This window comes from Pan paniscus, chromosome 1 (assembly GCF_029289425.2).
Source record: "Pan paniscus chromosome 1, NHGRI_mPanPan1-v2.0_pri, whole genome shotgun sequence".
Lineage (NCBI taxonomy): Eukaryota > Metazoa > Chordata > Mammalia > Primates > Hominidae > Pan > Pan paniscus.
Genome location: NC_073249.2, coordinates 36,392,367 through 36,420,306, shown reverse-complemented (window position 1 = coordinate 36,420,306; position 27,940 = coordinate 36,392,367). Strand labels below are relative to the sequence as shown.

General features: G+C 38.5%; 2 protein-coding genes across 14 annotated transcripts in view; one reads left to right on the top strand and one right to left on the bottom strand.

Annotated features, from left to right (window-relative positions):
• Positions 1-5,117, top strand: part of VASH2 (vasohibin 2) — a 57,911-nt gene extending 52,794 nt beyond the window's left edge. For all 5 annotated transcript variants that reach the window (XM_063597269.1, XM_034946567.4, XM_057301340.2 and 2 more), the window contains one exon: positions 203-5,117. In XM_063597269.1, the coding sequence (XP_063453339.1) occupies positions 203-275 (73 nt within the window). In that variant the 3' untranslated portion in view covers positions 276-5,117. The remainder of the gene's footprint in view (positions 1-202) is intronic.
• On the bottom strand, positions 3,870-27,940 carry ANGEL2 (angel homolog 2). Of its 9 annotated transcripts, none has more exons than XM_003814162.4 (9): positions 27,262-27,940; positions 24,740-25,065; positions 19,848-20,104; positions 18,766-18,835; positions 16,684-17,105; positions 12,430-12,556; positions 11,969-12,026; positions 8,799-8,962; positions 3,870-6,881 (listed from the first exon to the last, which is right to left on the bottom strand). In XM_003814162.4, the coding sequence occupies exons 1-9, from the start codon at positions 27,318-27,320 to the stop codon at positions 6,730-6,732; spliced, it is 1,635 nt and encodes a 544-aa protein (XP_003814210.1). In that variant the 5' UTR covers positions 27,321-27,940; the 3' UTR covers positions 3,870-6,729. The 9 variants fall into 9 exon arrangements, with proteins under 9 accessions (XP_003814210.1, XP_034802501.1, XP_008965037.1 ...); XM_034946610.4 differs by lacking the exon at positions 24,740-25,065 and adding an exon at positions 22,855-23,105 and having other exon boundaries at positions 27,262-27,933; XM_008966789.5 differs by lacking the exon at positions 27,262-27,940 and adding an exon at positions 27,088-27,176.

The following is a 27,940-nucleotide window of genomic DNA, read 5'->3' as shown; positions in this document are numbered from 1 at the left end:
TGTTAAAATGTTCCTTAAAACCTTTAAAGGTGGACTTAAGAACAAGAAGTAGAGTTGTGAGCTAAGGCTGGCAGGGTGGGGGAATGGGAGGATGAGACAAATCAGAAGGATTAGGAAAACCAAGTAGAGGACCTTGAAAATGCTGTTGTCTTTCTTTGTCCCATCCCCTCTCCTCCACCATATTTCTGTCTTTTACCCTTAGGCCTGCGCTGCCTGAAAAGAAGGTGGCTGATCTGAGCACTCTGAATGAAGTGGGCTATCAAATCCGAATTTAGCCAAGCCATACCGGCCAGCAAGAGGGTTTCTGTGGTGCTTCTCTCTGCACTTTACCCAGCATCTTCAGGAGGAACTGCAACTATTTATTAAGAACTTGTGAATTTTATTTTTAAGGATTCACCTGGAAATAGAATCTGAGTGGGTGGTAACCATTAGCTTTAAAAAATTCACTAAAAGGCACCATGAAAAGGCTGAAGTAATAAGCCCCACTGGGGTTGGACTATGTCCCTCACTCAAGATCTTAAGGATAACAACCGTAACTGAAGTTTTATATTTTTCCATTTACCTACTTTCTTTTACTTGCTTTGAACATTATGCCTCACCAATAGTAAATGTTCATGAAATAATCTCTTGAACTTTTGGTATAGTAAGGTAACTCTAACAGTATTACTGTCTTTTTCAGCAATAACAGAAAGCAAAAATGGGTGGGTTTTTTTTAAGCAGTTATTACCTCAGCATTTTGACATCAGATATGCAAACTTAATGGCGTTTTGTTTCTTTATATTCTATTTGTATTCTTTCCCCAGTATTTCCCATGGGGATCTCCACAAGTTTGGAGTTTTTTCCTGGTGCACACACGTGAGGAGATTTAAGGTACTATATGCAAGTGTTTTACTAAAAAGCACTGAAATTCTTCTGGCAATACAAGAACCATTTTCAGGATCTTGGAGTTACTTCCTTCTTAATCTTTCTTAAAGCATTCACTGATGTTTTTGTTTTTTCAAAATGAAACAAAAATATCACATTGAGAAGCTAGTCTATGTTCTGTCACTAACATTTAAACTTTGCAGACTCTAACAAAAAGCACAAGAGGTCACAAATTTAGCAGTACTGGATTTACCTCTGACATTAACATACTCAGGCAGAGACCAGGAGTGATCAGCAGGTCTTCAGAACCAAAAAACCTTTCTGTTCACATTTCATCTGATTTTTAAACTGAGGCAGGCTTTGATTCTTCTGAAGGATGCCAAGAATCAAACTAAGGGAGGACTCACTGTTAAAGATGTGTTCTGATGTCTTATATTAAGACCAAATGTGACATGATGTGATTATCTTCCAGTACTTTGCTTTTAGGTACCATTTCATGACATTTTAGGAATGAGTATTGGAAAATATAAAGAATTAGAAAAGCAGCACTTTTTTTTTTTAATGGAAAAGTCTTCGGTCCAGTGTTACACCTTATAGTGTAATTCAGTCCCTAAGCACAGAATGAATGTCTGACCTGCATATGGTAGTTACAGTGTAACCTCTGGCTGCAGACCACACAGGACAACCCTAACAGCCTAGTCTTGTATGGTATAAATATCAAGAGTACAGCTTCGATTTCATTTGCTTTATCTTAGCAACAATGCCAACTCAGGAGAGCAGACGGCCGATTTCAGTGAAGTCTGGTAGTCAACAGATGTTATTTCAGTCTCAGTGCATCTCCTCTGGCTTTCTTTGACTGAAGGTGTTTATAGGAAGGAAGTTTAAAAAAAAAAAGCGCTCATTGAGATTCTTTACCAATTCTTTACAAGATTTCTGGGGGTGACAGGGAAAGCAAAAGGACTTCAAAGCAAAAGGGTGCACAAGAGCTTACTTCACCCTGAAAATCAGTATTATTAATGAAAAGTACTGTTTTCTTAAAAGAAGTCGAATGTCCTTTAGATGAACAAGACCAAGTATACATCTCCATTAGATTAAAATGTAGCACAGGGTTAAAAATTATCAGTTTAATCTCTTTAAGAACAGTATTATCAGAGTTTAAAATGAGTTAGCTCTGTTTATCTTCACACAGCAAACCCATTCGCAGCCTCTTGGCCACATGTATTCAGATGTTTGAAATAGTGAATCATTTCATTTTCATTCTAAAACAATACTGACTTAGCCATATACCTTCTGTTTGTCAATCTGAAACTTGCTTACATCTAATAAGTAGACCTCTTATAACACTGCAACCATTCTAAGAGTTGGAATTTATTTTTGCCAAGTATTAAGTACTGTTACATCTAAAATACAGAATGTCAAATGGTTGCATAGCTTGTTTCCCACAACAAGGAGGAAAAGAACAGGATTACAAACTCTGTAATATGCTGATAAAGAAGCCTTAGAACTGCCAACTGGCTTGATGGTTCAATTAGTAAGCTAATTTCTCCCACACCCGCTCCTTGATTTTTAGACTAATTTTCCCAAAGCAAGGTTTAGTCACACAAACTTGAAAGTACATTTAAAATGTTCTTAGTTGTCATCCTACTTTTATTGCCTATGGAATATGCTAATTTCTAAAAAAAATACGGGAAAGGCACCAAACCCCTAAATTCTAGTGCAATAATTTAAAAAACAAAAAACAAAACAAAACAAAAAACATGTTATATGCACCCCCCTCCCAAAGCTGATTTTAAGACTGGCTAGAATTCAAAATATAAAAAATAAAACTATGAAGTGATTTGAAATTGGTTTTAAAAAGTTCTTAGTGCAAGAGAAATTTTATGTTTAAGCCATCATGGCAATATATGCAAAGTTTAAATGAATGACAGAAATCTTGATTTTAGACTGTATGTTGTGCTGTTTTGAGTACACTTTATTTCGGAAAGTGATATTTAGTATTTTCTATACACTCTGAAATCATGAGCATTTCACTTTTTCTAAGTCAATTATTTCATAAGGATTTTATTAATAGATATTGGTAAATAGAATTTTGGAAATCTTAATTCAGAATTCTTACTATACCTGAGTCTTTTGTAAGCTATAGTTTTATGTACAACCTTGTACAGTTTTTTTGACATACAATTCAGAACTTTGTTTATTCTCTTGGACTTTGTTCTGGCCAATACATTTTTTTTAAATCCTTAAGAAGAACTGTGATTGTTTTAGTGGGTATTTTTCTAATTAAATGAAAACTTGTATAATGGTATTTTAGAGAATGCCAGTAAGTGCATGTTTCAAGTTAATGTTTTTCTCATCACTTGTATGTTTCTAACACAGCATGGGACTTTAATAAAACCATCCTGGAAACTTAAGGATTGTTTTTCTTCTAAATATGTAAGATGTGGTCGGGCTCAGTGGCTCAAGCCTGTAATCCCGGCACTATGGGAGGCCAAGGCGGGTGGATCACCTGAGGTCAAGAGTTCGAGACCAGCCTGACCAGCATGGTGAAACCCTGTCTCTACTAAAAATACAAAAAATTAGCTGGGCATGGTGGCGGGCGCCTGTAATCCCAGGTATTTGGGAGGCTGAAGCAGAAGAATCGCTTGAACTTGGGAGGCGGAGGTTGCAGTGAGTTGAGATCCCGCCAATGTACTCCAGCCCGGGCAACAGTGCAAGATTCAGTCTCAAAAAAAAAAAAGTAAGATGGTGTGATTTTTTTTTTGGTCCTCTTATTATATACTTATTCTACTGAACCTATTTATCGTTCTTTCACCCTTCTTTCACAATCTGCAGACTCTATATTAAAAACACTCTATTACTCTATTTTGACATATCTCAATTCACTCATCTTTTAGCATCACCCCTAAGTAAAAATGGCTGAAAAGAGCAATGAAATAGTTTAGTAAAGGCAACAGTACAGCTTATACATCTCAGTATACCTACCACAAAACCTTCAGGCACAGAAGTACGAGTATAATAGTTTATTACATAACTTACAGGTACAAAGTGCAAATGACTTGACGCCTCTCTTTCCCCAATCCCTTGAACTCTCTGGATCTCAAACTTTCTTTAGGAAAGCAAAGGTTAAAAGCAGACAGTAACTAAATTCCAAATAAAGACAATATTTCAAACATGAATATTATCTTGATAGCAAAAGGTACAGTAAAACCAAAATTTCATTACTCCACAGTTTACCTTTCCATTTAAAACTTGGAGAGTGTAACACTTGAGACTGAGAGATTTGGTTTCAGGCATTAACCAGATTTAATTGTTTTTGGCAGGTAAGTACAGGCTCCGGCAGAGTTACCAACTATTCTGGTCAACAAAAGTAAAGACAAGTGGATAATTATTTTTAGTGGAGCTTTAAAAACCTGTGAGAAGCTCACATTGACTTTTTGGCCTCCAGTCCACAAAATAATACTTCATTTGATAAGCTAAAGTAAAGAGCAATTTTATGGATTAACTCTATCAAAGTGAAGCACATGAAAAATGGGCCTAAAGTCACAATATATTAATCAGGATATAAAAAATTAAATTTTCACAGAGGTTTTCAGGGATGTTTGTTTGTTAACAATGACCTATATGTAATAATGTTATTTGTTAATAAATTCACACAACACAAAGCAGTAATTAACTAATGAATTTTCATTTTTCTTTCCCCAATATTAAAAAGGGATAATTATACTATCATTATAATTTGATAATGTCTATATCTGCTAATTAGGGCACATAATATTCTGCAAACTACTACTATAAAATGTGGGAAATCCTAGAACTATAATTAATACTGTAATTAAAATCCCCCCAAAGGCCAGGCATGGTGGCTCATGCCTGTAATCACAGCACTTTGGGAGCCTGAGGCGGGTGGATCACCCCTGAGGTCAGGAGTTCAAGACCAGCCTGGCCAACATGGCAAAACTCCATCTCTACTAAAAATACAAAAATTAGCTGGGCATGGTGGTGCATGCCTGTAATCCCAGCTACTTGGGAGGCTGAGGAAGGAGAATTGCTTGAACCCAGGAGGCGGAGGTTGCAGTGAGCCGAGTTCGCGCCACTGCACTCCAGCCTGGGCGATAGCGTGAGACGCCATCTAAAAAATAAAAAAATAAAAACCCCCCAAAATGAGAAATTAAATATTTAAACATATTCAATTACAATTTTTACTAGACAAATCTTATAATCCACATGCCTTCTCTGAGGTTTTCATCTGTTTGTTTTTTTAAAAATAATTATAGCAAATGCTTTAGTACAAAGACTTAGTCCAAGACTATTATTGTTTTCCAATTTAAGGTGAAGCATTCTATTAATAAAACTCACTGTAAAAACATTTACAATTCAGTGTAAAATTACTACTTAGTAAAAATGCATATAATTCCTTGTTCCTACTGTCTACAAAAAAGGAAATTTCCACTTTTTATGTTTTAAAATTGATTCAAACACTTGTATAGAGGATTTATTAAACCTGCTCATAACCACTTCATAGAAAGTGTCAGCACCATCTCATACTGGTGCATCACGGTAAAAGAAAACATTTTAGAAACAAAACCACTAAAACCAACAGTTTAAATGACTATTTACAGAGCATTAGGTCTCCAAGTTAATATCTCCCCACTAGAGTTTTACAGGCTTCCTCATATTTCTGAGGCTTAACAAAAATAATTTTATAGCTGCCACTTTGTTCCAAAGACAAATTTCCTAATAAAATAAATTTCTATAGAACTGGTTCAGTAAAATAAAATCTCTCCCCTAAACCAGAGATCTTAAAACTGAATTTTTAAAAAATGCTGCCATGTGCAGTGGCTCCCGCCTGTAATCCCAGCACTTTGAGAGCTGAGGTGGGCGGATCACCTGAGGTTGGGAGTTCGAGACCAGCCTAACCAACATGGGGAAACCCTGTCTCTACTGAAAATACAAAATTAGCTGGGAGTGGTGACGCATGCCTGTAATCCCAGCTACTCGAGAGGCTGAGGCAGGAGAATCGCTTGAGCCCGGGAGGCAGGGGTTGCAGTGAGCAAAGATCGCGCCATTGCACCCCCAGCCTGGGCAACAAGAGTGAAACTCCATCTCAAAAAAATAAAATAAAATAAAAATAAATAAATAAAAATGCTAGGGAAACAAAGGTATATCCCCAGTCTCTGCCTCTATTAAGCCCACCTCTTGTCTGTTCCAGGGTGAAAGAGTGAGCTTTACACGTTATGCTGGCTTATATTTCCCAAACATTTCCCCAACACGATGCAGGCATATTACATGGCTCAGGACAGTAATAAGATGGATTAAGCATTCTGTACAACTTAAAAAGCATTATCAAACCCCTTCAAAAACAAACTAAACAATGGCTGGTTGGATACCTGTGAATGACTCAAGGATTTCTAAGATAAACTATTTAGAACTCAATAGAGGGGTCTCCTAATGAAATCAAGCCTCTTAGAAAGGAAACAACTTGTAGTTTGCAAGAACTCAAAGATACTTTGGATCCACTACAGAGCTTGCCAAAATTATGAAATGAAATTTTTTACTAAGCAGACAAAGGAAGATGCATTATATTTAAAAATCACTGTCAATTTTACTAGGATTTAGAATATAAAACCTTTACATCTCTTTTACAATAAAGAGTATTTAGAGCTCACTTGTCAGGAAAATATTTTTCATTATTAAAAAAAATTGTTATAAAGTTATTTCTTCTGATATGGAGTTTCAAAGCATCTAACATAACCGCTTCAGAATCTCCACAGTGCAAAAATAAACAACATGCATACACTTAAGAACTTTACATTCTTTGAAAAACAATACAAATTGGAAAGAAAATTAGTATGTGATCAAAGAGAGTCAGAGCTCAAGTCTGAACTTTGCCAATAAAGGCAGATGATCTGAAGAGTTATTTTCGTTTGGAAGTCCATTAACAGTCCATAAGTCTTGTTCTGTAAGAAGTGACAGTCTAGCTAGAAGTTTCAAGCCACCAACCAAAGCAACTTCAGCTCCTACATTAAAGAAGCACACACATATTTAGTAAAATTGTCAACGGGTTATTGTAAATTAATCATACAAGTCTTTTCTCCAAACCAATATAGAACTTGAGGCCCCTCCAGAACACTAAAAACTATGACACAGTTTTTAGAATATTTAAGCTTTATTGAATTATAACCTAATTATAATTATCAAACACACAGCAGTTTGAGATATTTTTTCTATTTCCAGCTCTGTAAACAATCTTTAGAAGAAAATATAAATGAAATACTTAAGAACGTTAAGGGTAATTTGTGGTTGACAACTACATAAGAAACTCATCCAGCAACCATTCTGTAGTTGCATAAAGCCAGAGACACCGGGCCACAGCCCTGTAGCAGTTTATAAGGTGAATGGAGAATAAATTAGTATAATTTAGTCCCAGATAGTCAGCACCCACAGAAGTGAAGATGACATGCTCTTTTTGAAATGCTGATCCATAACACTCTCCTGCCACCTAGTGAACTTCTGTCAGCATGACAACTACGAAAACCTTACTATAAATTCAAAGCAGCAGGCATATTTTTTGTAGAGTAGATCTAGTGGCAGGAATAAGTCATCTCGTGAGTGTTACTAATAAGGTTATTCCCAGAAGAAAGAAGGGGGGAACAAACAGAGGGGAAAAGGGTAAAGAAAAAGAAGCATCCAAAAAAATGGAAGAGAAAAAAATGAAAAAAATCAGAAAAGAATAAAACAGCTGCTCACATTCCAAAGTTTTCTTAAAGGTATTTTTATACTTCCAGTAATCTTAAACTGCATTTTCTTCTCCACTTTAAATCCTTTGGCTAATGTTTAAAACCTGATTTTCGGCCGGGCACAGTGGCTCACGCCTGTAATCCCAGCACTTTGGGAGGCCGAGGCAGGCAGATCATGAGGTCAGGAGATCGAGACCATCCTGGCCAACACGGTGAAATCCCGTCTCTACTAAAAATACAAAAAATTAGCCGGGCATGGTGGCGGGCGCCTGTAGTCCCAGTGGCTCGGGAGGCTGAGGCAGGAGAATGGCGTGAACCTGGGAGGCAGAGCTTGCAGTGAGCCGAGATAGCGCCACTGCACTCCAGCCTGGGTGACGAGCGAGACTCCGTCTCAAAAACAAACAAACAAAAAAATTATATAGACTTTTCTGACCGAATGTGGTGGCTTATGCCTGTAATCCAAGCCACTTTGGGAGGCCGAGGTGGATGGCTTGAGCCCAGGAGTTTGAGGTCAGCCTGGGCAACACGGTGAAACCCTGTCTCTACAAAAAATACAAAAATTAGGTGGGCATGCTGAGGTGGGAAGGTCACTTGAACCCGGGAGACAGAGGTTGCAGTAAGCCGAGAATCATGCCACTGCACTCTAGCCTGGGTAACAGAGCGACACTCTGTATCAAAAAAAAAAAAAAAAAAATATATATATATATATATATACTTTTCCTCCTCAGAAAAATCCAATATTCCAGAGTCAACATGACAGCATAAGCTGTGTTGCTGGCAGTGTAACTATGGTCCTCCAATGAAGGCAGGACGCCTCGGTAAAATTTAAGCACAAAACTATGATGACCATTAACAACATACGCAGTTCCTGTCACAGGAAAAACAGTAAATTTATGGCAAGCAAAAAGAAAGGGCAATATGAAAGACCTATAACTCAGAGGCTGACTGGAACTGGAGGGTAGGACTGCTAATGTAATTCTTGGGTAATAATTTGCTTGGATGTGTTTTATTGCCTCCCTCATATGCAAGTAATCAACTGATTTATTCAAATATATTACCAATCTGTCTATTTCGAAATATTTTTACCTTCTAGATCTAGAACTTCAACTGGATGTTTAGAGAGCTTTCTTAACTTTAACCTTGAGGTTTTAGCTACTGTGCTCTCTAGAAGAATTTAAGATTACATGCATTCCTTACCTGGGTGCCCAGCAACATCTTCCTTTTCTGCAGAGTAGAAAATATAATCCACAGTTATGGCACTTCGGGAATGACAGGTGGTCACTTCTGGAATTCCAGTGTCAGGAAAGTAATGTGAATAAACAGATGACAAACTGAAATGGTGCTGTAAATTTGAAGACAATCTAAATAGAAAAGAAGATGTGTTTAGAATCCGAGTTTTTGTAACTTCAAGAATTCCTCCTATCTGAAGTTCTTTTTCACTTAATTTCTAGACTAAGACCAAACGTTAGGACAAGCTTTATTCAAAAAGACCATATCATAATTTAGTATTAATTTACTTATGCAGTGATATCTAAAACCCATCAATAAAGCCGTTATAAATGTGGTTTTTAAAAAAAGCTCAATAATTAACACACTAATGTGTTTTTTCATTATTTATAACATGTGTGAATGCCTCCACTTACTAAAGAACATGTATTCTAACAAGTTTTATTGTGTTTTTAAGAAAGAGAATCAAGGGGGTCTTCAGGAACACTATTTGGAATCCTCTAGACTTTTGATGACAGAGAGGCCATATTCTTCTCTAATTTTTCTTGCTATGACATGTAATTTTGTACTGCATCTTAAAACAGCTTCTCTAATGGTTTATTATATTTGCCCCATGCACAAATATATGTGATGTTATGAGTAAAAGGTTTAAAGACTATTTTCTAGTGATACTTTATGAATCTTAAGGATCTTTTATGCCTTGAAGGAAAATAAAATTTAAAAAAAAACTTATCCAACAAACATTTACCAAACATCTTCTAAGTTCTAGGCAATATGTCAGGTGCTGAGAATACATAGATGAAGATGTTTCCCTTGCTTTTAAAGTGTTCATATGTCAGGAACAAAGGTAAATCCTTAAAAATGCCCTCTAAGTTTTATTAGCAACTTTTTATGTCTAAGGATTTATAATATTAAACATAAAATAGGGCCGGACGCGGTGGCTCACACCTGTAATCCCAGCACTTTGGGAAGCCAAGGTGGGAAGATTGCTTGAGCTCAGGAGCTCGAGACCAGCCTGGGCAACACAGTGAGACCTCATCTCTACAAAAAAAAAAAAAAAAAAAAATCTAGAAAAGTAGCTACGCGTGGAGGCACATGCCTGTGGTCTCAGCTACTTGGCAGACTAAGGTAGGAGAAAGGCTTGAGCCTGGGAGGTGGAGGCTGCAGTGAGCCAAGATCATGCCACTGCACTCTAGCCTGGATGACAGTGAGATCGACTCTCAAATAAAAATAATAAAAATAGGTCTTCTGCAAACTGTTATCTATCAATTTTTCAGTTTACAGATATAAGCTATGCATATAAACACTCTGTATTTACATAAAGATACAAAAAAGTATCTTTTTTTTTTTTTTTTTGAGACAGAGTCTTGCTCTGTTGCCCAGGCTGGAGTGCAGTGGCACGATCTCGGCTCACTGCAACTTCCACCTCCCAGGTTCACACCATTCTCCTGCCTCAGCCTCCCGAGTAGCTGGGACTACAGGCGCCCACCACCACACCTAGTTAATTTTTTTTTTGTATCTTTAGTAGAGACACGGTTTCACCGTGTTAGCCAGGATGGTCTCAATCTCCTGACCTCATGATCCGCCCGCCTCAGCCTCCTAAAGTGCTGGGATTACAGGCGTGAGCCACCGCGCCCGGCCTCTTTTTTTCTTTTAATTTTTAGACACCAAGGGCAAGTAAGGTATCTATTTTTTAAAATTATTATCATTATTGAGACGGAGGCTTGCTTTGTCACCCAGGCTGGAATGCGGTGGCGCGATCTCGGCTCACTGCAACCTCTGCCCCCCAGGGTTCAAGCAATACTCTGCCTCAGCCTCCCTGGGATTACACGTGCATGCCACCATGCCCGGCTAATTTTTTGTATTTTTAGTAAAGATGGGGTTTCACCATCTTGGCTAGACTGCTCTTGAACTCCTGACCTCGTGATCCACCCACCTCAGCCTCCCAAAGTGCTGGGATTACAGGCACGAGCCACCACGCCCGGCCAGAATGTTTTAATTTTTTTTTTTAATAGAGGCAGGGTCTCACTGTGTTGCCCAGGCTGGTTTCAAACTCCTGGGCTCAAGCAATCCTCCCACCCTGGCCTCCCAAAGTGCTGAGATTACAGGCGTGAGCCAACACGCCCAGCCAATATCTTTTTTATATCCTATATTGTTACAAAAAGATTTAAGAGTTACTCAAAATGAAGTACTTGTTAGATTAGCCTCCTTATTAATCTTATTCAAAGAAGTTTTTACTATATTGAAAGGTTTAATCATGAATTTTAAAATATTCATTTAAAAAAATTTTTTTAAATTGCTTCCATTCTTACTAGTTCTTATTTATGTAGTAATATTTTCTCAAAACAAGGTATACAAAATAAAGATTGAGAAGCAGATAAAATAAATGAGAATTGGTCCCTAAATTTAAACGTTAAAACAAAAAACTATAAAACAGCCACAATATAAAACAATCAAGATATTTCAAGAATCTCCCTGAGACAAGATTTAAGTCTCTGTCCTGTTTTATTAACATGTATCAATTTCTCAACCATAGCCCCAAATATTCCTATTTCTTTAATGAAGAATCCCAGCATCTTCACCCCTCTGACAATCTTCTCCTACAGTTCAAGAGATAAATTAAAATGATCATCTTTTCAACTGGCATATTCATTTTTGGATCAATTCTCTTATAGATGGTTTTGAGATTTAGTAAATCAAAGACAACTAAAAGATCCTTTTGAGATCTGAAAGATATTTTTATGTGATCTTGACCTTTGTTTAAGTATGTGAATTTCAAAGAGTATTTGAGCTGGTCCAGGTCCACAGACAAGCTGTTTCCCTTCCTAACACTACCTAGGCACCTAACTATGTTTCAGACATTGTGCTTTATATGCTTTGTCTCATCTAATCCTCACAACAATCCAAACTATAGACAAAGAAACTGAACCTCAGAGATGTTAAGTTTCTTGCTCAAAATCATTCGGCTAAAACACAGCAGAGTCAGGACTGGAACTCAGGCCTATCTGACTTAAGGGCCAGCACTCTTCACCAGCACGGAATACTATCACCTTCATTTTTTTATCCAAGTGATTTTTGAGAAATGAGTTTTTTATTCAACTAAAGTTAGCAAATGTCTCCTTTTGCTTTCCAGAACTCACTTTTCAGCTGTCACTAGGACCTCTGTTTGCTTCAGCTGTGTTTGTGTCAGATCACTGTCTGTAAGAATAGAGGAAAATATATTAATGTTATTGTTCTAGTTTGCCTTAATATCGTCATCTTACTCTAGAAACAATATTTAAGACTTATCTAGGTTAGAAAGATGCCTAGTTACATGTTTCATTCTGGAATCTTATATATTTCGATGGCCTCCAGAATTAGGAAAAATAGAAAAATGCAAACAATTCCAAAGCAACATGCAAGTAAATCATGCACAGATAATTCTGGAAGTTCAACTTTAAAAAGGTAAATTTAGAGGTCTTAAGAAAAAGAATGAATAACTATATATTTATATATATGAATATTCATCCCTGAGATTTTTTCTTTTTAAAAACTTAGTTTTATGTCTTCAAAGGGAACATGATTACCCAGCAGACTGCCAAAATGTATTACAAACACTTACCTGTCTTTTCTACTTTTGGTACCTGCTGTACCTCATACACACAGTTCTGTGAGATACCTAGGTTTGGGGGCCAAATTGGAATAGATAAAATTCTTTGTCCCCGTGAAGACTGTTCCTGGCCAGATACCTAAACAAAATTTCAACAGGTATCTTAAGTGAAAAGATTTTAAATAGCTTATGAGTTGAAAAATTTATGTCTTAAATAAAAGGTAATCCAAAAGTGGTAAATTATTACCCTTTATTCATTATATTAAGTGATTCTTTGGACTTATAAAATCTTCTTTTCTTTAAATACAATTCAGAAAGCACTTATCATTTACATAAAAATGACAATCTTTTCCCATACATGCTTTTCTTTAATTTGGACATACAAATGATCTATCGCTTTGAACTAACACTATTCATCATTTTTTACTACCTGCAATATAGTTCCTATTGTATCAAATATAGGCATGCTCAGAGGTACTGCGGGTTTGGTTCCAGGCCACCACAATAAAGTGAGTATCTCAATAAAGCAAGTCACATAATTTTTTCAGTTTCCCGGTGCATGTAAGTTGCGTTTATACTATACTGTAGTTTACTAAGTGTGCAATAGCATTATGCCTAAGAAAATACATACCTTAATTTAAAAATACTTCATTGTTAAAATATCCTAACAATCATCTCAGGCTTCAGTGAGTCATCATCTTTTTACAGGTGGAGGGTCTTGCCTAGATATTAATGACTGCTGGCTGATCAGGGTGATGGTTGCTTAAAGTGGGGGTTGGCTGTGGCAATTTCTTAAAATAAGACAACAATGAAATTTGCTGCAGCCATTGATGCTTCCTTTCATAAAAGATTTTTCTGTAGCATCTGATGCTATTTGACAGCACTTTATCCACGGAACTTTTTTTCAAAACTGGAAACCCTTCCAATGTTTTATCAATTAAATTTATGTAACATTTAAAATCCTTTGTTGTAATTTCAGCAATGTTCACAGCATCTTCACCAGGAATAGAATGCATCTCAAGAAAATACTCTGCTCATCTATAAGAAGCAACTCCTCATCTATTTAAGTTTTATCATGAGATTGAAACAATTCAGTTAATTCTTCAAGCTCCACTTCTAGTTCTCTTGCTATTTCCACCACATCTACAGTTACTTCCTCCCCTGAAGTCTTGAACCCCTCAAAGTCATCCATGAGGGCTGGAATCAACTTCTACCAAACTCTTTTTAATGATGATATTTTGACCTCCTCCCATGAATCATGAATGTTCTGAATAGCATTTAGGATGCTGAATCCTTTGCAGGTTTGCAATTTACTTTCCACAGATCCATCAGAGAAATCACTTCTATGGCAGCTATAGCCTATGAAATGTATTTCTTAAATAAGGAGACCTGTAGGTACAAAATTACTCCTTGATTCCATAGGCTGCAGAATGGATGCCGTGTTAGCAGGGATGAAACAACATTCATTTCCTTGTACATCTTCATCAGAGCTCTTGGGTGACCAGGTGCCTTGTGAACGAACAGTAATCTTTGGAAAGGAATCTGTTTTTCTGAATAGTGGTCTCAGCAGTGTGCTTAAAATATTCTATGCCATAAACAGATGCACTGTCATCCCCAAGCTTTGTTTTTCCACTGATAGAGCACAGGTAGAGTGGATTTAGCATAATTTTTAAGTGCCCTAGGATTTTCAGAATGGTCAATGAATGCTGACTTTAACTTAAAGTAACAAGCTATATTAGCTCCTAACAAAAGAGTCAGCCTGTCCTTTGAAACCAGGCACTGACTTCTGCCTTCTAGTTATGAACTCCTAGATGGCATCTTCTTGCAATATAAAGTGGTTTCATCCACATTAAAAATTGTTGGCCAGGTGCGGTGGCTCATGCCTGTAATCCCAACACTTTGAGGGGCTGAGGCAGGAGGATTGCTCAAGCCCAGGAGTTCGAGACCAGCCTGGGCAACATGGTGAAACGCCACCTCTACCAAAAAATATTAAAAAATTAGCCCGGCGTGGAGGCATGCACCTGTAATCCCACCTACTTGGGAAGCTGAAGCAGAATCGCTTGAACCCAGGAGGCAGAGGTTGCAGTGAACCAAGATCGTGTCACTGCAGTCCAGCCTGGGCAACAGCGCGAGATCCTGTCTCAAAAAAAAAAAAAAAAAAAAAAATCTATTATTTAGTGTAGCCACCTTCATCAATGATCTTAGCTAGATCTTCTGGATAACCTACTGCAGCTTCTACATCAGCAGCACTTGCTGCTTTACCTGTACTTTTATGTTATGGAGATGGCTTCATTCCTTAAACCTCATAAATTAATCTCTGTTAACTTCCAACTTCTCTTCTGCAGCTTCCTCATCTCTCAGCCTTCATAAAATTGAAGAGACTTAACGCATTCCTCTGGATTAGGCTTTGACTCAAGGGAATCCTGTGGCTGGTTTGATCTTCTATCCAGACCACTCAAGCTTTCTCCATATTAGCAATAAGGCTGTCTTGCTTTCTTATTATGCCTTCATACACTGGAGTAGCAGTTCTAACTTCCTTCAAGAACTTTTCCTTGCATTCACAACTTTGCTGTTTGGTGCAAGAGGCCTAGCTTTTGGCCTCTCTCAGCTTTCAAAATGCCTTCCTTGCTAAGCTTAATCATTTCTAGCTTTTGATTCAAAGTGAGACATGTGAGTCTGCCTTCTACTTGAACACTTAGAGAGCGCTGCAGGGCTATTACTTGGCCTAGTTTCAATATGGTCGTGCTTCAGGGAATATAGAGGCCCAAGTAGGGGGAGAGAGATGATTAGTGGAGCAGTCAGAACACATTTATCGATTAAGTTCTCATTTTTTATGGGTACAGTTCATAACACCCCAAAACCATTACAATAGTAATATCGAAGATCACTAATCTTGGATCAACATAACAGATGTAATAATAATGAAAATGCTTGAGTAATGCAAGAGTTACCAAAAGGTGACAGAGACAGGAATTGAGCACATGCTGTTGGAAAAATGGCAATGATAGAGCTGCTTAAGGTAGAGTTGCTATGAAACTTCAATTTTGTAAAATGCAGTATGTTTGAAGCTCGATAAAGCAAAGCACAATAAAATGAAGTATACCTGTACTAAGAGAGATTAACTCTTACAAAATTTTAAACTTATTGGCTGGGCATGGTGGCTCACGCCTGTAATCCCAGCACTTTGGGAGGCCGAGGTGAACCTGCAGGTCACCTAAGGTTGGGAGTTAGAGACTGTCCTGGCTAACACTGTGAAACCCCATCTCTACTAAAAATACAAAAAATTAGCCGGGCTTGGTGGTGCAAGCCTGTAGTCCCAGCTACTCGGGAGGCTGAGGCAGGAGAATTGCTTGAACCTGGGAGACAGAGGTTGCAGTGAGCCGAGATCCCACCATTGCACTCCAGCCTGGCGAAAGAGCAAGACTCCATCTCAAATAAATAAATAAATAAATAATTTTAAACTATTACTCAAAACTCCAGTGTTGGAGAGCTTATTTTGGTAAATATACTGAAGATGAAATGATCTAAAGTAAGGAGAGGAAAGCACAATAAAAATAATCACGAGATAAATTGTGCTAAGCTAAAGAAAATATTTATTATTCTACAACGGAAACTTGTATAATAAATGTTAAATTACTATTTTGCCCACAACCAGCATTCAAAATTCTATCCTGCCACCTTGTGTTACTTATCTGTGAAGTATCCATGTCTGTCAATACTTTTTTTTTTTTTTTGCTGCCTGTTAATTCCTCCAAGCAGTATGTTGCCACAGATAGATGAAAAAGATATAAATCAACCAAGTGAAAATAATTACTTACTAGAAGAAGCTAGGCACAGTGGCTCACGCCTGTAATCCCAGCACTTTGGGAGGCTGAAGCAGGTGGATCACGAGGTAAGGAGTTCGAGACCAGCCTGGTCAACAAGCTGAAACCCCGTCTCTACTAAAAATACAAAAATTAGCCAGGTGCAGTGGCACACACCTGTAACCCCAGCCACTCGGGAGGCTGAGGCAGGAGAATCACTTGAACCCGGGAGGTGGAGCTTGCAGTGAGCTGAGATCATGACACTGCACTCCAGCCTGGGCGACAGAGTGAGACTGTCTCAAAAAAAAAAAAAAAAAAAAAAAGTCATGGAAAATCATAGTTTGATAAAGTGAGGGTACTGGATCATCCAAGGTTTTCAAATAGCCATGTAATGACTATCTTCACATTATCATGAGCAGAGCAACTATGTCCACTCCCTAATAACAATGAAGAAAGCACTTACCTTTCCTATGGGAAGTCCTTCATAATTCAATTTTCCTTCCTTTATGAAACTATATAGTGGAGAACCAGGAACAGAATTAAAGTCACCACACATAACAATAGGGCAGAAGCTGCCATCTTTCTGGTGGGCAACACTGGAAATCTCTGCCAGTAGCATTGCCAATTGCGTCAGCTTAATATCACCTCGCCTTGGATTATACAACAGATGTGTATTTGCTACGCAGATCGCAGGGCAGGCAGCATATGGAATTTTGGGCTGTAAGAGTAAAACTAATCCAACATTGTCTCTGTCCAACAGAGAAATATCAGGGCGGAAGAATTCCACTGGGTTCACTGACAAGAGTGAAAATTTGGAATGTTTGAAGCAAATAGCACAGCCATCAGGTTTCCTTCCTGTCCGCATCTTATATTCACAGTGATAACCTACAAGAAACAAATGAATTTAAAACAAATGACTGCTTTTATATATTTGTCAAAACACAGCTCACCTGATACTTCTGAACAATGTTTACCAAACTGTATTCTGCAAAACATTAGTAATGTAGGATGTCAATAAACATTGGAATAAAAAACGTTTGACACTGGGTCTAACAGGCCTCTTTATGCGCAGACTTCAGCCCTTGATATGCTAATGTATATTATCAGTCTCCCGTTGCCATCCTAGTAAAACTCAGTCATGGCAATAGTAAAGCTTTATAATAATCTATTCTCTCACTCTCTCCACCCTATATTCCTGATCTTTTTGCCTGTAACTCCTTCCCCCTCACTTCATTCCAATCTCACTGGCCTCCTCACTTGCCTTAACACACTCCAACCTCAGGGCCTTTCCCTTGCTATTTCTGTTGCCTAGAATGTTCTAGGCATCGCTTATTCCTTCACCTCCTTCAAATATTTGTTCAAATGTCGCCTCGTCTGATCATTTTGTTTAAAACTGAAACCTCTCCCATTCCACTTTCCTGCTTTTCTCCAGAAAACTATCATTACTTAATATGCTATTTACTTATTTGGTTAGCCTTTCTCCACCAGAAGGTACACTCCACACAAGGGAGAAATTTTTTTAATCTTTTTTGCCCAATGCTATATCCTCATTCCCTAGAACAGTGCATGGTATATAGTAGGCACTCAAAAAAAAAATTGCTAATGAAGGCCGGGCGTGGTGGCTCACGCCTATAATCCCAGCACTTTGGGAGGCCAAGGCAGGCAGATCACGAGGTCAGGAGATCGAGGCCATCCTGGCTAACACGGTGAAACCTCGTCTCTACTAAAAAAATTCAAAAAATTAGCTGGGCATGGTGACGGACGCCTGTAGTTCCAGCTACTAGGGAGCCTGAGGCAGGAGAATGGCGTGAACCTGGGAGGTGGAGCTTGCAGTGAGCCGAGATTGCACCACTACACTCCAGCCTGGGCAAGAGAGAGACTCTGTCTCAAAAAAAAAAAAAAATTGCTGAATGAATGAATGCAAAGTAAGCACACTTCTCAAGTATATGGGACCACAGATAACTTGTTTCTAGGAGTGTTTATTTATCAAGCAGGTTTTTGGCATCTACCCATTAGGTAGACACTGGCAGGCACTGGTATTATAATGATGAACGAGACAAAATGGTCTCCTGGAGCTCAGAAGCTTATAGGTCTACAGGTGGACAGAACAACTCCTAGGAAAGGGAGCTACTAAGATATTCTTACACATCTTTCTGTTTGAATTAAAATTATACACCAACACAAAAGTTTCCAGTGAGTACCTCAATCTTTTCCTCTTTGAAATTTTTTAAAATTAAGATTTTTAGCCAAAATATGCCACACATCTTTGTCAGCAAGTTATACTTTAATGACACATGAATTTTCAAAAGTAAATTTGGCTAAAAGTTACATTGCCTTGTCTCTATAAAAAAAATTAAATAATTGGCTGGGCATGGTGGCACACATCTCTAGTCCCAGCTACTCAGGAAGCCGAAATGAGAGGATTACTTGAGCCCAGTAGGTTGAGGCTGTAGTAAGCCATGATTGTGCCACTGCACTCCAGTGGGGCGACAGAGTGAGACCCTGTCTCAAAAAAGAAAAAAAAAAAAAAAGAGTTGCATTGTACCCAGTGATTCCAAACTTGGCCTGATCTCTGCTCCATAATGATCTTCTTGAACTTCTTGCAAACAAAGTACCTTGGAAGAAAAAAATAGCTTGAATTAGAACACAGAGATGCAATCATGAATTTCCTGGTGCTTTTATCTTAAAATATCTAAAAGCAGGGTTCTAAAATTCCACACCTGATAAGAATTGAAATAAAAGACTTACCTGTTTTTCTTGTTATAGATCTACCAAATTAATGTTTCCGAATTTTGATCAATCTCAAAACTCTGGCCCTCAATCACATGGAGCTCCCTTAGTACTCAAAATTATTATTTCCAAAAGGAAATATTCTTAGCTTACATGTCAGGATATTTTTCCGGGTTTTACATGTTCATTGGTACTATCTTTCAGGTCTTAAGAGGCTGATTTCTTTGAATGCTATCAGGTAGGTGACATTTTTGCATGAATTACTGAAATTTCAAATCAAAGTTAATATTTACTGAATACTTAATATGTTGCCAGTTTCTGTCTCAAAACTGACCCATACTTAAAAACTTTTTGGACCCTCTTTGAAAAGTTAGATGATTATTCATACCAGCAACCACTAACAAATGCCTCTCTGAAAGTTATACCTTATTAAGACTTATTCCATCATTATTCTTAAACATATTCCTTTCTTGCCCCACAAACAAAATGGATAAAACCATTTAGTTCATAAATGCACAAATGAAACATTTAACCCAACTTTTTCTTTCTTTTTTTTTTTTTTTTTTTTGAGGCAGAGTTTTGCTCTTGTTGCCCAGGCTGGATTGCAATGGTGCAATCTCAGCTCACTGCAACATCGACCTCCCAGGTTCAAGTGATTCTCCTGCCTCAGCCTCCTGAGTAGCTGGGATTACAGGCATGAGCCACCACGCCCGGCTAATTTTGTATTTTTTAGTAGAGACGGGGTTTCTCCATGTTGGTCAGGCTGGTCTCAAACTACCGACCTCAGGTGATCCACCTGCCTCAGCCTCCCAAAGTGCTGGGATTACAAGCATGAGCCAGTGTGCCCGGCCCCAACTTTTTCTTATGTGAAGAATTTCAGTAATATTTTGCACTTACGTCTGCATCAAAATGTTTAATTTCTTTCAGAATATTGGGAAACCTAAAACTCCAGTGTAATACTGGCCGCCGGCAATGTCTATAAAGGTGAGAGTTATCTTCCAGTAAATCTTGTGAAAGTATATTATAGGACATCACTGAAAAGTCAAACTTGTTCTCACTGTCTTCACATTTGGGATCAACATTTTTGTCTCCTAGGATCTTCGTTTTTTCTTTATCATGGCTACATATATATTCCCAATTCCGCTTTATCACACCTGTTAAAATATATTGCACAAATATAAGGAATTAATCAAAAGCGGACCATACAGTTTCCCACATATATGTATTTTTCAGCCTCTTAAAAATTCCCATAAGCAATGAATAGAATGTTTTTCCCTAGGAAGTGGCAATATAGCACTGAATAATTAGAACTGTTATCAAATTGGTTACAAATGCGGTAACACAATATACTGACCAACAGGTTTAAAACAGGTTTAAAAGAATCTTGCAAGTCATTCTGGAGGCTGAGAGTATGTGTTAACAAAGCTAAGACTATACAGAGGTTGTGGTTTCTCACTTCTCTACAGTTAAGAAGTGGCTCTGCCACAGATGTGATTGGCAGTTTTATAACTATAACAACATATTTGTATGTCAAAGTTGGCTTTTCAATAAGATGATTTTACACTGTATTTTATTCTCTATTAGTGGGATAAGATCATCAAATGATTAACCAAGTTCCAGAAGCAACCCTTAGTTCAGAATTCTAGTTTATACATGAAAGAAGTGTATATAATGGCAATATATGGAAGAAGTTTTAGTGTTTAAAACACTGAAGTGGAACATGCAAACAAAATAACAAAAGAAATCTTTTAAATGTACAACAAAGGAAAAGTTAAATATGACATAGCTACAAAATGCTAGTAAATGATGGCTAACCAACAAACCTAGCATGCAACAACCAGGCGTGTGTTCATATTCTGCAAACACATCATGCATTCTGCAAAAGTGATGAAAAGAATAAAAAAACACAAGACTTTGCAATCATAGGCAGTCCCTGACTTAGAAATAACCGTGTGTGTGATGTGTGTGTGTGTATTCACCTTTGATCTTGTCTCCTACATCCTATCATTAAAGAGCATGCTCTTACTGCCATGGAAACCATGAAGAGAAACACGGAATTTTTGGAGAATTTATGAGCTCAAAACAAAGAGAAAACAAAAAAATGGGAAGAACATGGGAAAACAGATTTGGAAATGGACTTCTAAGTATGATTAAATTATATAAAAAATTTCAGCCCCTAGAATATCTCCCTCTATCCTGCAAAGGTTTTCACTTCACTGGAATACAATGCCTGGAATTCCACCAATCAAAAATTAAATTGAAGTCAAAATATCCTATACACTTATATAGAGTGTGAAATAAAGACTAAAAGGAAACACACCCGTATTTTTAAGAGTAGTTATCTCTGAGTGTTAGGACTGTGAAATATTTTTGCAAATCTTCTGCACAATACATTTACAATCAAAATATCAATATGCTATTTAGAAATGCCAATGAAGTAATCATTTTAAAGTATGATTAGGCCAGGCACAGTGCCTCATGCCTGTAATCCCAGCACTTTGGGAGGCTGAGGCGGGTGGATCACCTGAGGCCAGGAGTTCAAGACCAGCCTGGCCAACATGGCGAAACCCTGTCTCTACTAAAAATACAAAAATTAGTCGGGCGTGGTGGCATGCGCCTGTAATCCCAGCTACTCAGGAGGCTGAAGCCAGAGAATCGCTGTAACCCGGGAAGCAGAGGTTGCAGTGAGCCGAGATCGCGCCATTGCACTCCAGCCTGGGCAACAAGAGTGAGACTCCAACTCAAAAAAAAAAAAAAAAAAAAGATGGAAAGAAACAAAACCAAACTAAACAAAAGTCTTCAACTATGAAGAATTTTGCCTAGAGCCTATCCTATGCCCAGGAAAGGAAACTATCCTCTTCCCTATCATTCACTGAAGATAGGAATCCTACCCCCAATGGCTCAGAACTAAGGCCAATTGTACTGGCTCTGCAGAGCCATTCAGATTTATAACAAAATTTCTATAGGGAAAACAGAACTGATTGGCCGGGCATGGTGGCTCACACCTGTAATCCCAGCACTTTGGGAGGCCAAGGCGGGTGGATCACAAGGTCAGGAGATCAAGACCATCCTGGCTAACACCGTGAAACCCCGTCTCTACTAAAAAATACAAAAATTTAGCCGGGCGTGGTGGCGGGCACCTGCAGTCCCAGCTACTCGGGAGGCTGAGACAGGAGAATGGCGTGAACCTGGGAGGTGGAGCTTGCAGTAAGCTTAGATTGCGCCATTGCACTCCAGCCTGGGCAACAGAGTGAGCCTTCATCTCAAAAAAAAAAAAAAAAAAAAGAACTGATAATGTGTAGAACACAATTCATTCATAAACTGGAGACTGTCTATGATGGTTTTAGCCAAATCAAAGTCTTCTTATGTATACAAGATGGAAAGGGTTCCAGTCATGCAAACAATATATAAGCTATCATCACAGATGGAGCACTACCCTGGTTTCACTGCCATATTAAAATATGAAAATTAAGGTCTAAAAACCTTATTCATATTTCCTTATAAAACATGTACATGTAATGGCATATAAATGCATTAAGATTTTTATTGTCCTGGTCATTAAAGTTTATAACCAACTCTTTTTGCAATTCCATTTTTTAAACAACCAGGACCATTAGTTTATCTGGTTACTACAGTGGCTTTCAAACTTCTACAACTTGTAGAACCCTTCTGTGTTACTTTTCATGTCATGGAACACCAATCCCTGGCATGCTGGGACTGGGGCTGGGATGATGGGGTGAACACATATTTTATACTGACCACATTTGCTTTTAATAAACTTACAGAAATGTGTTCAAATATGAGGGTTCCATGGAAGACAATTTGAAAACCACTGATAAGAGTGGATAGTCTCTGGCCTTCATATGCTTCACAACATAAATTCACACTACAAAAGCTTATATACCTTCCATATCAGGAGGAACAAGGTGATCACAGCAGAGAAGACAGATGAATCAAAGAAAGTAAGCAATAGGCCTGATCAGGTTTTTAGGGTGCCTAATTACAAAGTCATAATTGTATCACACAAATCCTTCAAATACCACTTTAAAGTGATAGGCAAGTTAGCAATGCTGTTTTCTTGATTGAAAAGTATTAGTGAAATATCGGAAGTCACAAATATGGCTTAACGAAGAGCATTTTCCTTATTCACAACACCTAGGAAGAATGGACATATAGAAAGTCAGGTTGTAATCAAGCTTTATCAGTAGGTAAATGTAATTCCCCATCCATTAAGGGAAAACAACACCATAATTTTCTGAGTACCTACTATGAAGCCAACAGTGTGTTAGGCACTTTGACATACAGTATCTCATTTCATTCAACAGACTTTCAAGTAGGCATTATTTTACACGAAAAAATCAAGGAGCAAAGAGGTTAAGTAAGCTGTCCAAGTTCATATAATTAGTGGTGGGGCAGAAAAGAAAGCAGGGAGTGGTTCCTAAATCAATGCTTATGTAGCTATGCCACAGCTCCATCTGAAAGCATCCCAGATTTCTAAGAGGCTAAACAAAAGAGGAGTGTGCTGACCTGATGAACAAATTTTTATGAGTGAAAAGCAATCTGGTATCATCATACTGCCCTATATTTATAGATCTTAGGATTGTTCTTAGAAACCTAATTTTAATGCCTCTAAATACACCTTTCATTCATTCAAATATTTCTTTTTATCTCCCTATGCTGTGGTTAAGTACTTACACAAACAGATTTTCACTTTTGGATAGTTAAGAATTTCTACAAGTGTTTTTTTCTGACTAGGTCCTTTGTAACTGTGTAGCAATAAGTTACATATTTATTTGAATATTAGCTTAGCAAAGTTGATTGGGACCCAGCTGAAGCCTGTAGACTACTTTCTGATAACAAAACCAGAGGGAACCTGAAGAGCACTAATTCTAGCTTTGATTTCCAGATGAGACTCACCTTGAATGCCTTCCTTTGACAAACTTACATGTCAGCTCCCTAAACATTAACACCCACACATCCTTCTCTCAAGTATCTTCAGAGGAATTATCTTCACTGAAAATTATGGTTCAATAAGAAAGACAATTCCAAATTCTACCTGGACACCTCACTTATACTTTCAGGAGATGGGGTTGTGATGGCGGCAAGACTGGCAGCACAGAGGGAGTCTAGTGAATTGTTCAGAGTAGAAAGAATATGAAAAAATAGAAGTAAATTAACACATTTTAAAAAACTGTTTCTCAAAGTGGAATAAGATGTGGTTCCCTTTCTTAAAGATAATACTTTGGGCAAACTCTCAAGATTTTATCTATGGACCCCAATTTGAGATATACAGATGTAATAAATGAAAATCTTATCCTATAAGACCATGTCTTTCATTTATGATTGCTTCTATTTATGAGTCCTTTCGTCTTCCATAAAAATGTTAGCTTAAAAATGAAAACACTAAATTTTTTTTAGCTCTGTAGACTTCTAAGCATATAGCCATCAATTTCTAAGAAGTCTAAGGGCCTTTGTTTCAAAAACATTGGATTTAAAAATTATCCTTAAATAAAACTTACTTTTGTAATCTATTTCTCCTTTCTTTGCCAATCTTATTCTATCTGTAGACTCATTTCTATTTTTATAGTCAGAAATACACAATTAGTTGAAGATAAAAATAAAGACTTCATTTAAGGAAGAATTCATTTTTTTCTAACATAAAACTACTGGCTAAAAGTCAACACCAAACACCTCTAAAACCTTAGGAGGTTTAAAGGATTAGATATGAAAGTTTCAATTTAGTCTATCACTTGTATCTATTTCTACACCAAGATAAATGTCACCTTTACCTTGGTGTTTTCTTCGTTTTGATGAAGGCTCATCTCCCTCAGCGTTCATGACGTAACTAGAGAGATGAATCAAAGATGTCTGGCTCAGGTTGTCAGGTCTCCAGTTACAGTACTGGAACTGAGTTCTAGACTCAAACAAACAGGGTGGTCTCCAATTTAGTGAAAAATGCCTACTACTGAAGTATGGGTAAGGAGCTCGAGAGTAATGTCCAGGCCACCTCATACAACTAGAAATATGTCTGTTCCAGCAACACCTTTGCAGATTCTCCCACGGTGTAGTCCAGTCTCTGCCCAGACTCCTCGAGTGATGGGGAAACATGGGGTATCTAAAAGAAATAAATACACTCCTTGAGGCACCACTTTTTGTTCAGCTATAGTTTACAAAATCTAAGCCTGTTTCCTCAAGGGAAGATAATGTCTAATATTTAAAATCTGGCTGCTAAATCTGTGAAGGATGAAGGGGAAAGCACCCATGATTTACCTATTGGCATCAATATCTCAATACTCTCGTCCTAAAAAACCATGAATGGTATTCTGAATACTTAACACAGAATGCCTCCCAGGCTCCCAAAATACCACATACCCCTGAAAATGTACATAGTTCAACTGAGAGATGAATCAACTATCAAAATGATATTCAGAGTAGCTTTCAAGCACCTACAAAACTCAATGAGAAAATAAAATACACAACAAGTATTATACTGAAATCGAATAAGGAACTCATATCACACTACAATTAAAGTAAATCTCTCCTCCAACTTGGAGTAATAACAAGTTTCTGAACAGTTTTTTATACCAAGGGCAGATTTTTCCAAACACTTGTATAGCTAGGAAAACAAAAGCCTATCCACAACTTCATAAATTCACAAAACTACTTCTCTTACTAATCAACGGGTGGATAATTTATTTCTCCATTCTTTTTTAAGCATGATTCTCCTTGGGGGAAATGAAAGAGGATGGGGATGACGTACTACGAAGGCACCAACACTCCAAACCAACAGCTTCAATTTAACCCATCATCCAAAACATCTCCAAAGTGGCGCTAACATTTTTAATAGGTATGTTGCTCTCAGGCTCTCAAGAAACACTTCAGCTTAATAAAGCACCATGTTCCTCTCACTATACTACTTTGGCAAAATGTTAAGATTCAGAGAAGGACTTTTATCCTTTCCTCCAAAATTCTTAACAGCTACATTTCTACCACAGCATCAATAATGTGCGCTCCCATCCCTAAGGGAATTTTGTTTAAGTTGCGTTTACTGTTATTTAACTTTATACGCTGTTATTCTCGTTTTAACAGCATTTAAATTTTTATTATATATTTTTACAGTTTAAGTATTCGCTACTTGTTCTCTAAAATCTACTTAATTGTAAATCTTTAAAGGCATAACATGGGCATTCTACACTGCTTTGTGATAACTCTGAAAGCCATAGGAATTTGGGCACTTGGTCCATGCATTTTCTATCCTAATAAGCCACTGTATTGAAATATAATACTTGTACTACAAAAGCTATTCTCTATATTTGCAGTTATTTATTCAGACTTTTTTTTCTCTTAAGCTGTTAAGCTCCTTCAGGGCCAGAACAGAACCGTCTTATTCATTTTAATTCCGTTATCTTCACAAGTGCCTAGCACAGTGCCTGGCAAACAGCTGGTACTCAGGAAACATTGTTGAACTGAATTTACCATCAAGTCCCAGGCCTATGGGAGTTACAACCAAATCCCCATCGCTTATGTAATAATACATGCTGTGTTTCCCAAGCGTGGTGGGTGGTACACGAGTCGGTTTCACAGGGTACACAGTTAAATTACTTGATTGTAATTTCTAAATACTTATGTTAGTTTATTAGGAAAAAACATAATCGCACATCAAATCCAAGACTCTGCAGACACTGCTTAGGGTGAAGCTAATGTGGGCAGCACCTACTGAAGTGCTTTTTAAAAAAAACTGAGTCAATTTAAAGAAAAATATCCAGTAAATAATACACGTCAAACAAGAACTTGGCCATAACAGTAAGGGATGACATACAAGTGACTAAAGTTTGAAAGACACTAACACATCAACAAAAATCAAGCCCCTCCTGGGCGTGTGCCACACACGCGCCTCCAAGGAATCAGGCCCGCCGAGACCTACTGCGGAGAGGCGGCCTCCCCGCCGACGCTCGGTTCCCGGGACGGTGCTGCGGAGTGTGGGGAGCAGGCCAGCGCTGGTCTGGAGGCTGGGTTGAGGGAAGCAGGCCAGGGATCCAAAGCCACTGGCACAAGCCTGGCAGGCGGCCCATGAACTCCGCGCCAAGACCCCAGACCTCGTTGGCCCAGCGTCCCGCCAGCTGCGCGGCGGGTTTACCTATCCCACTTGGTCTCTGGAGGCTCGTCCCGGATGCACCATCGCCCAGACCCTCTTCCTCTTCCTTCCTCCCCTAGCCCGCCCCGCCCCGCCCCAGGTTAGTCCCGGACGCCCGCCCGCTCTTTCAGGCCGCCCGCCCCTCTCTCCTCCCTCCGAGTACCCAGCCCTACTGACCGGCCTCTTCCCACCACACAGTGGCCGTAGCCCTTCCTCACACAGCGCCAGGCTTCCATCTTCGCCCTCCGCGTGCGTCCAGTTCCCAGGGCCCGGGTTCCACCTCAATCTCTATAACCGATGCGACGGCCTAAAGTATCTACGGAACCCCATCACTCTTAAGTACCGACTCCAGTCCTGGCTGCAAGGCATGCTGGGAGGTGCAGTCTCGCCGGCCGGCCTACACTCCATCTTGCGCAGTGAGAGTCCCTGAATGCCTTAACCCGGAATTCTGCTCAAGGAGCATGCGCAGAGCGTGGGACGCGCGAGCAACCATTTCTGAAGAGGGCAAAACACCCGACCTTCGTCTTAAAGAAACAGAAATAAACTTTCTTTTTTTTTTCTTTTTCTTTCTTTCTTTCTTTTTTTTTTTTTTGAGATGGAGTTTCGCTCTTGTCGCCCAGGCTGTAGTGCAATGGCACGATCTCGGCTCACTGCAACCTCCGCCTCCCGGGTTCAAGCGATTCTCCTGCCTCAGCCTCCCAAGTAGCTGGGATTACAGGCATGAGCCACCACACCCGGCTAATTTTTGAATTTTTAGTAGAGACAGGGTTGCACCATGTTGGCCAGGCTGGTTTCGAACTCCTGACCTCAAGTGATCCGCCCGCCTCGGCCTCCCAAAGTGCTGGGATTACAGGAG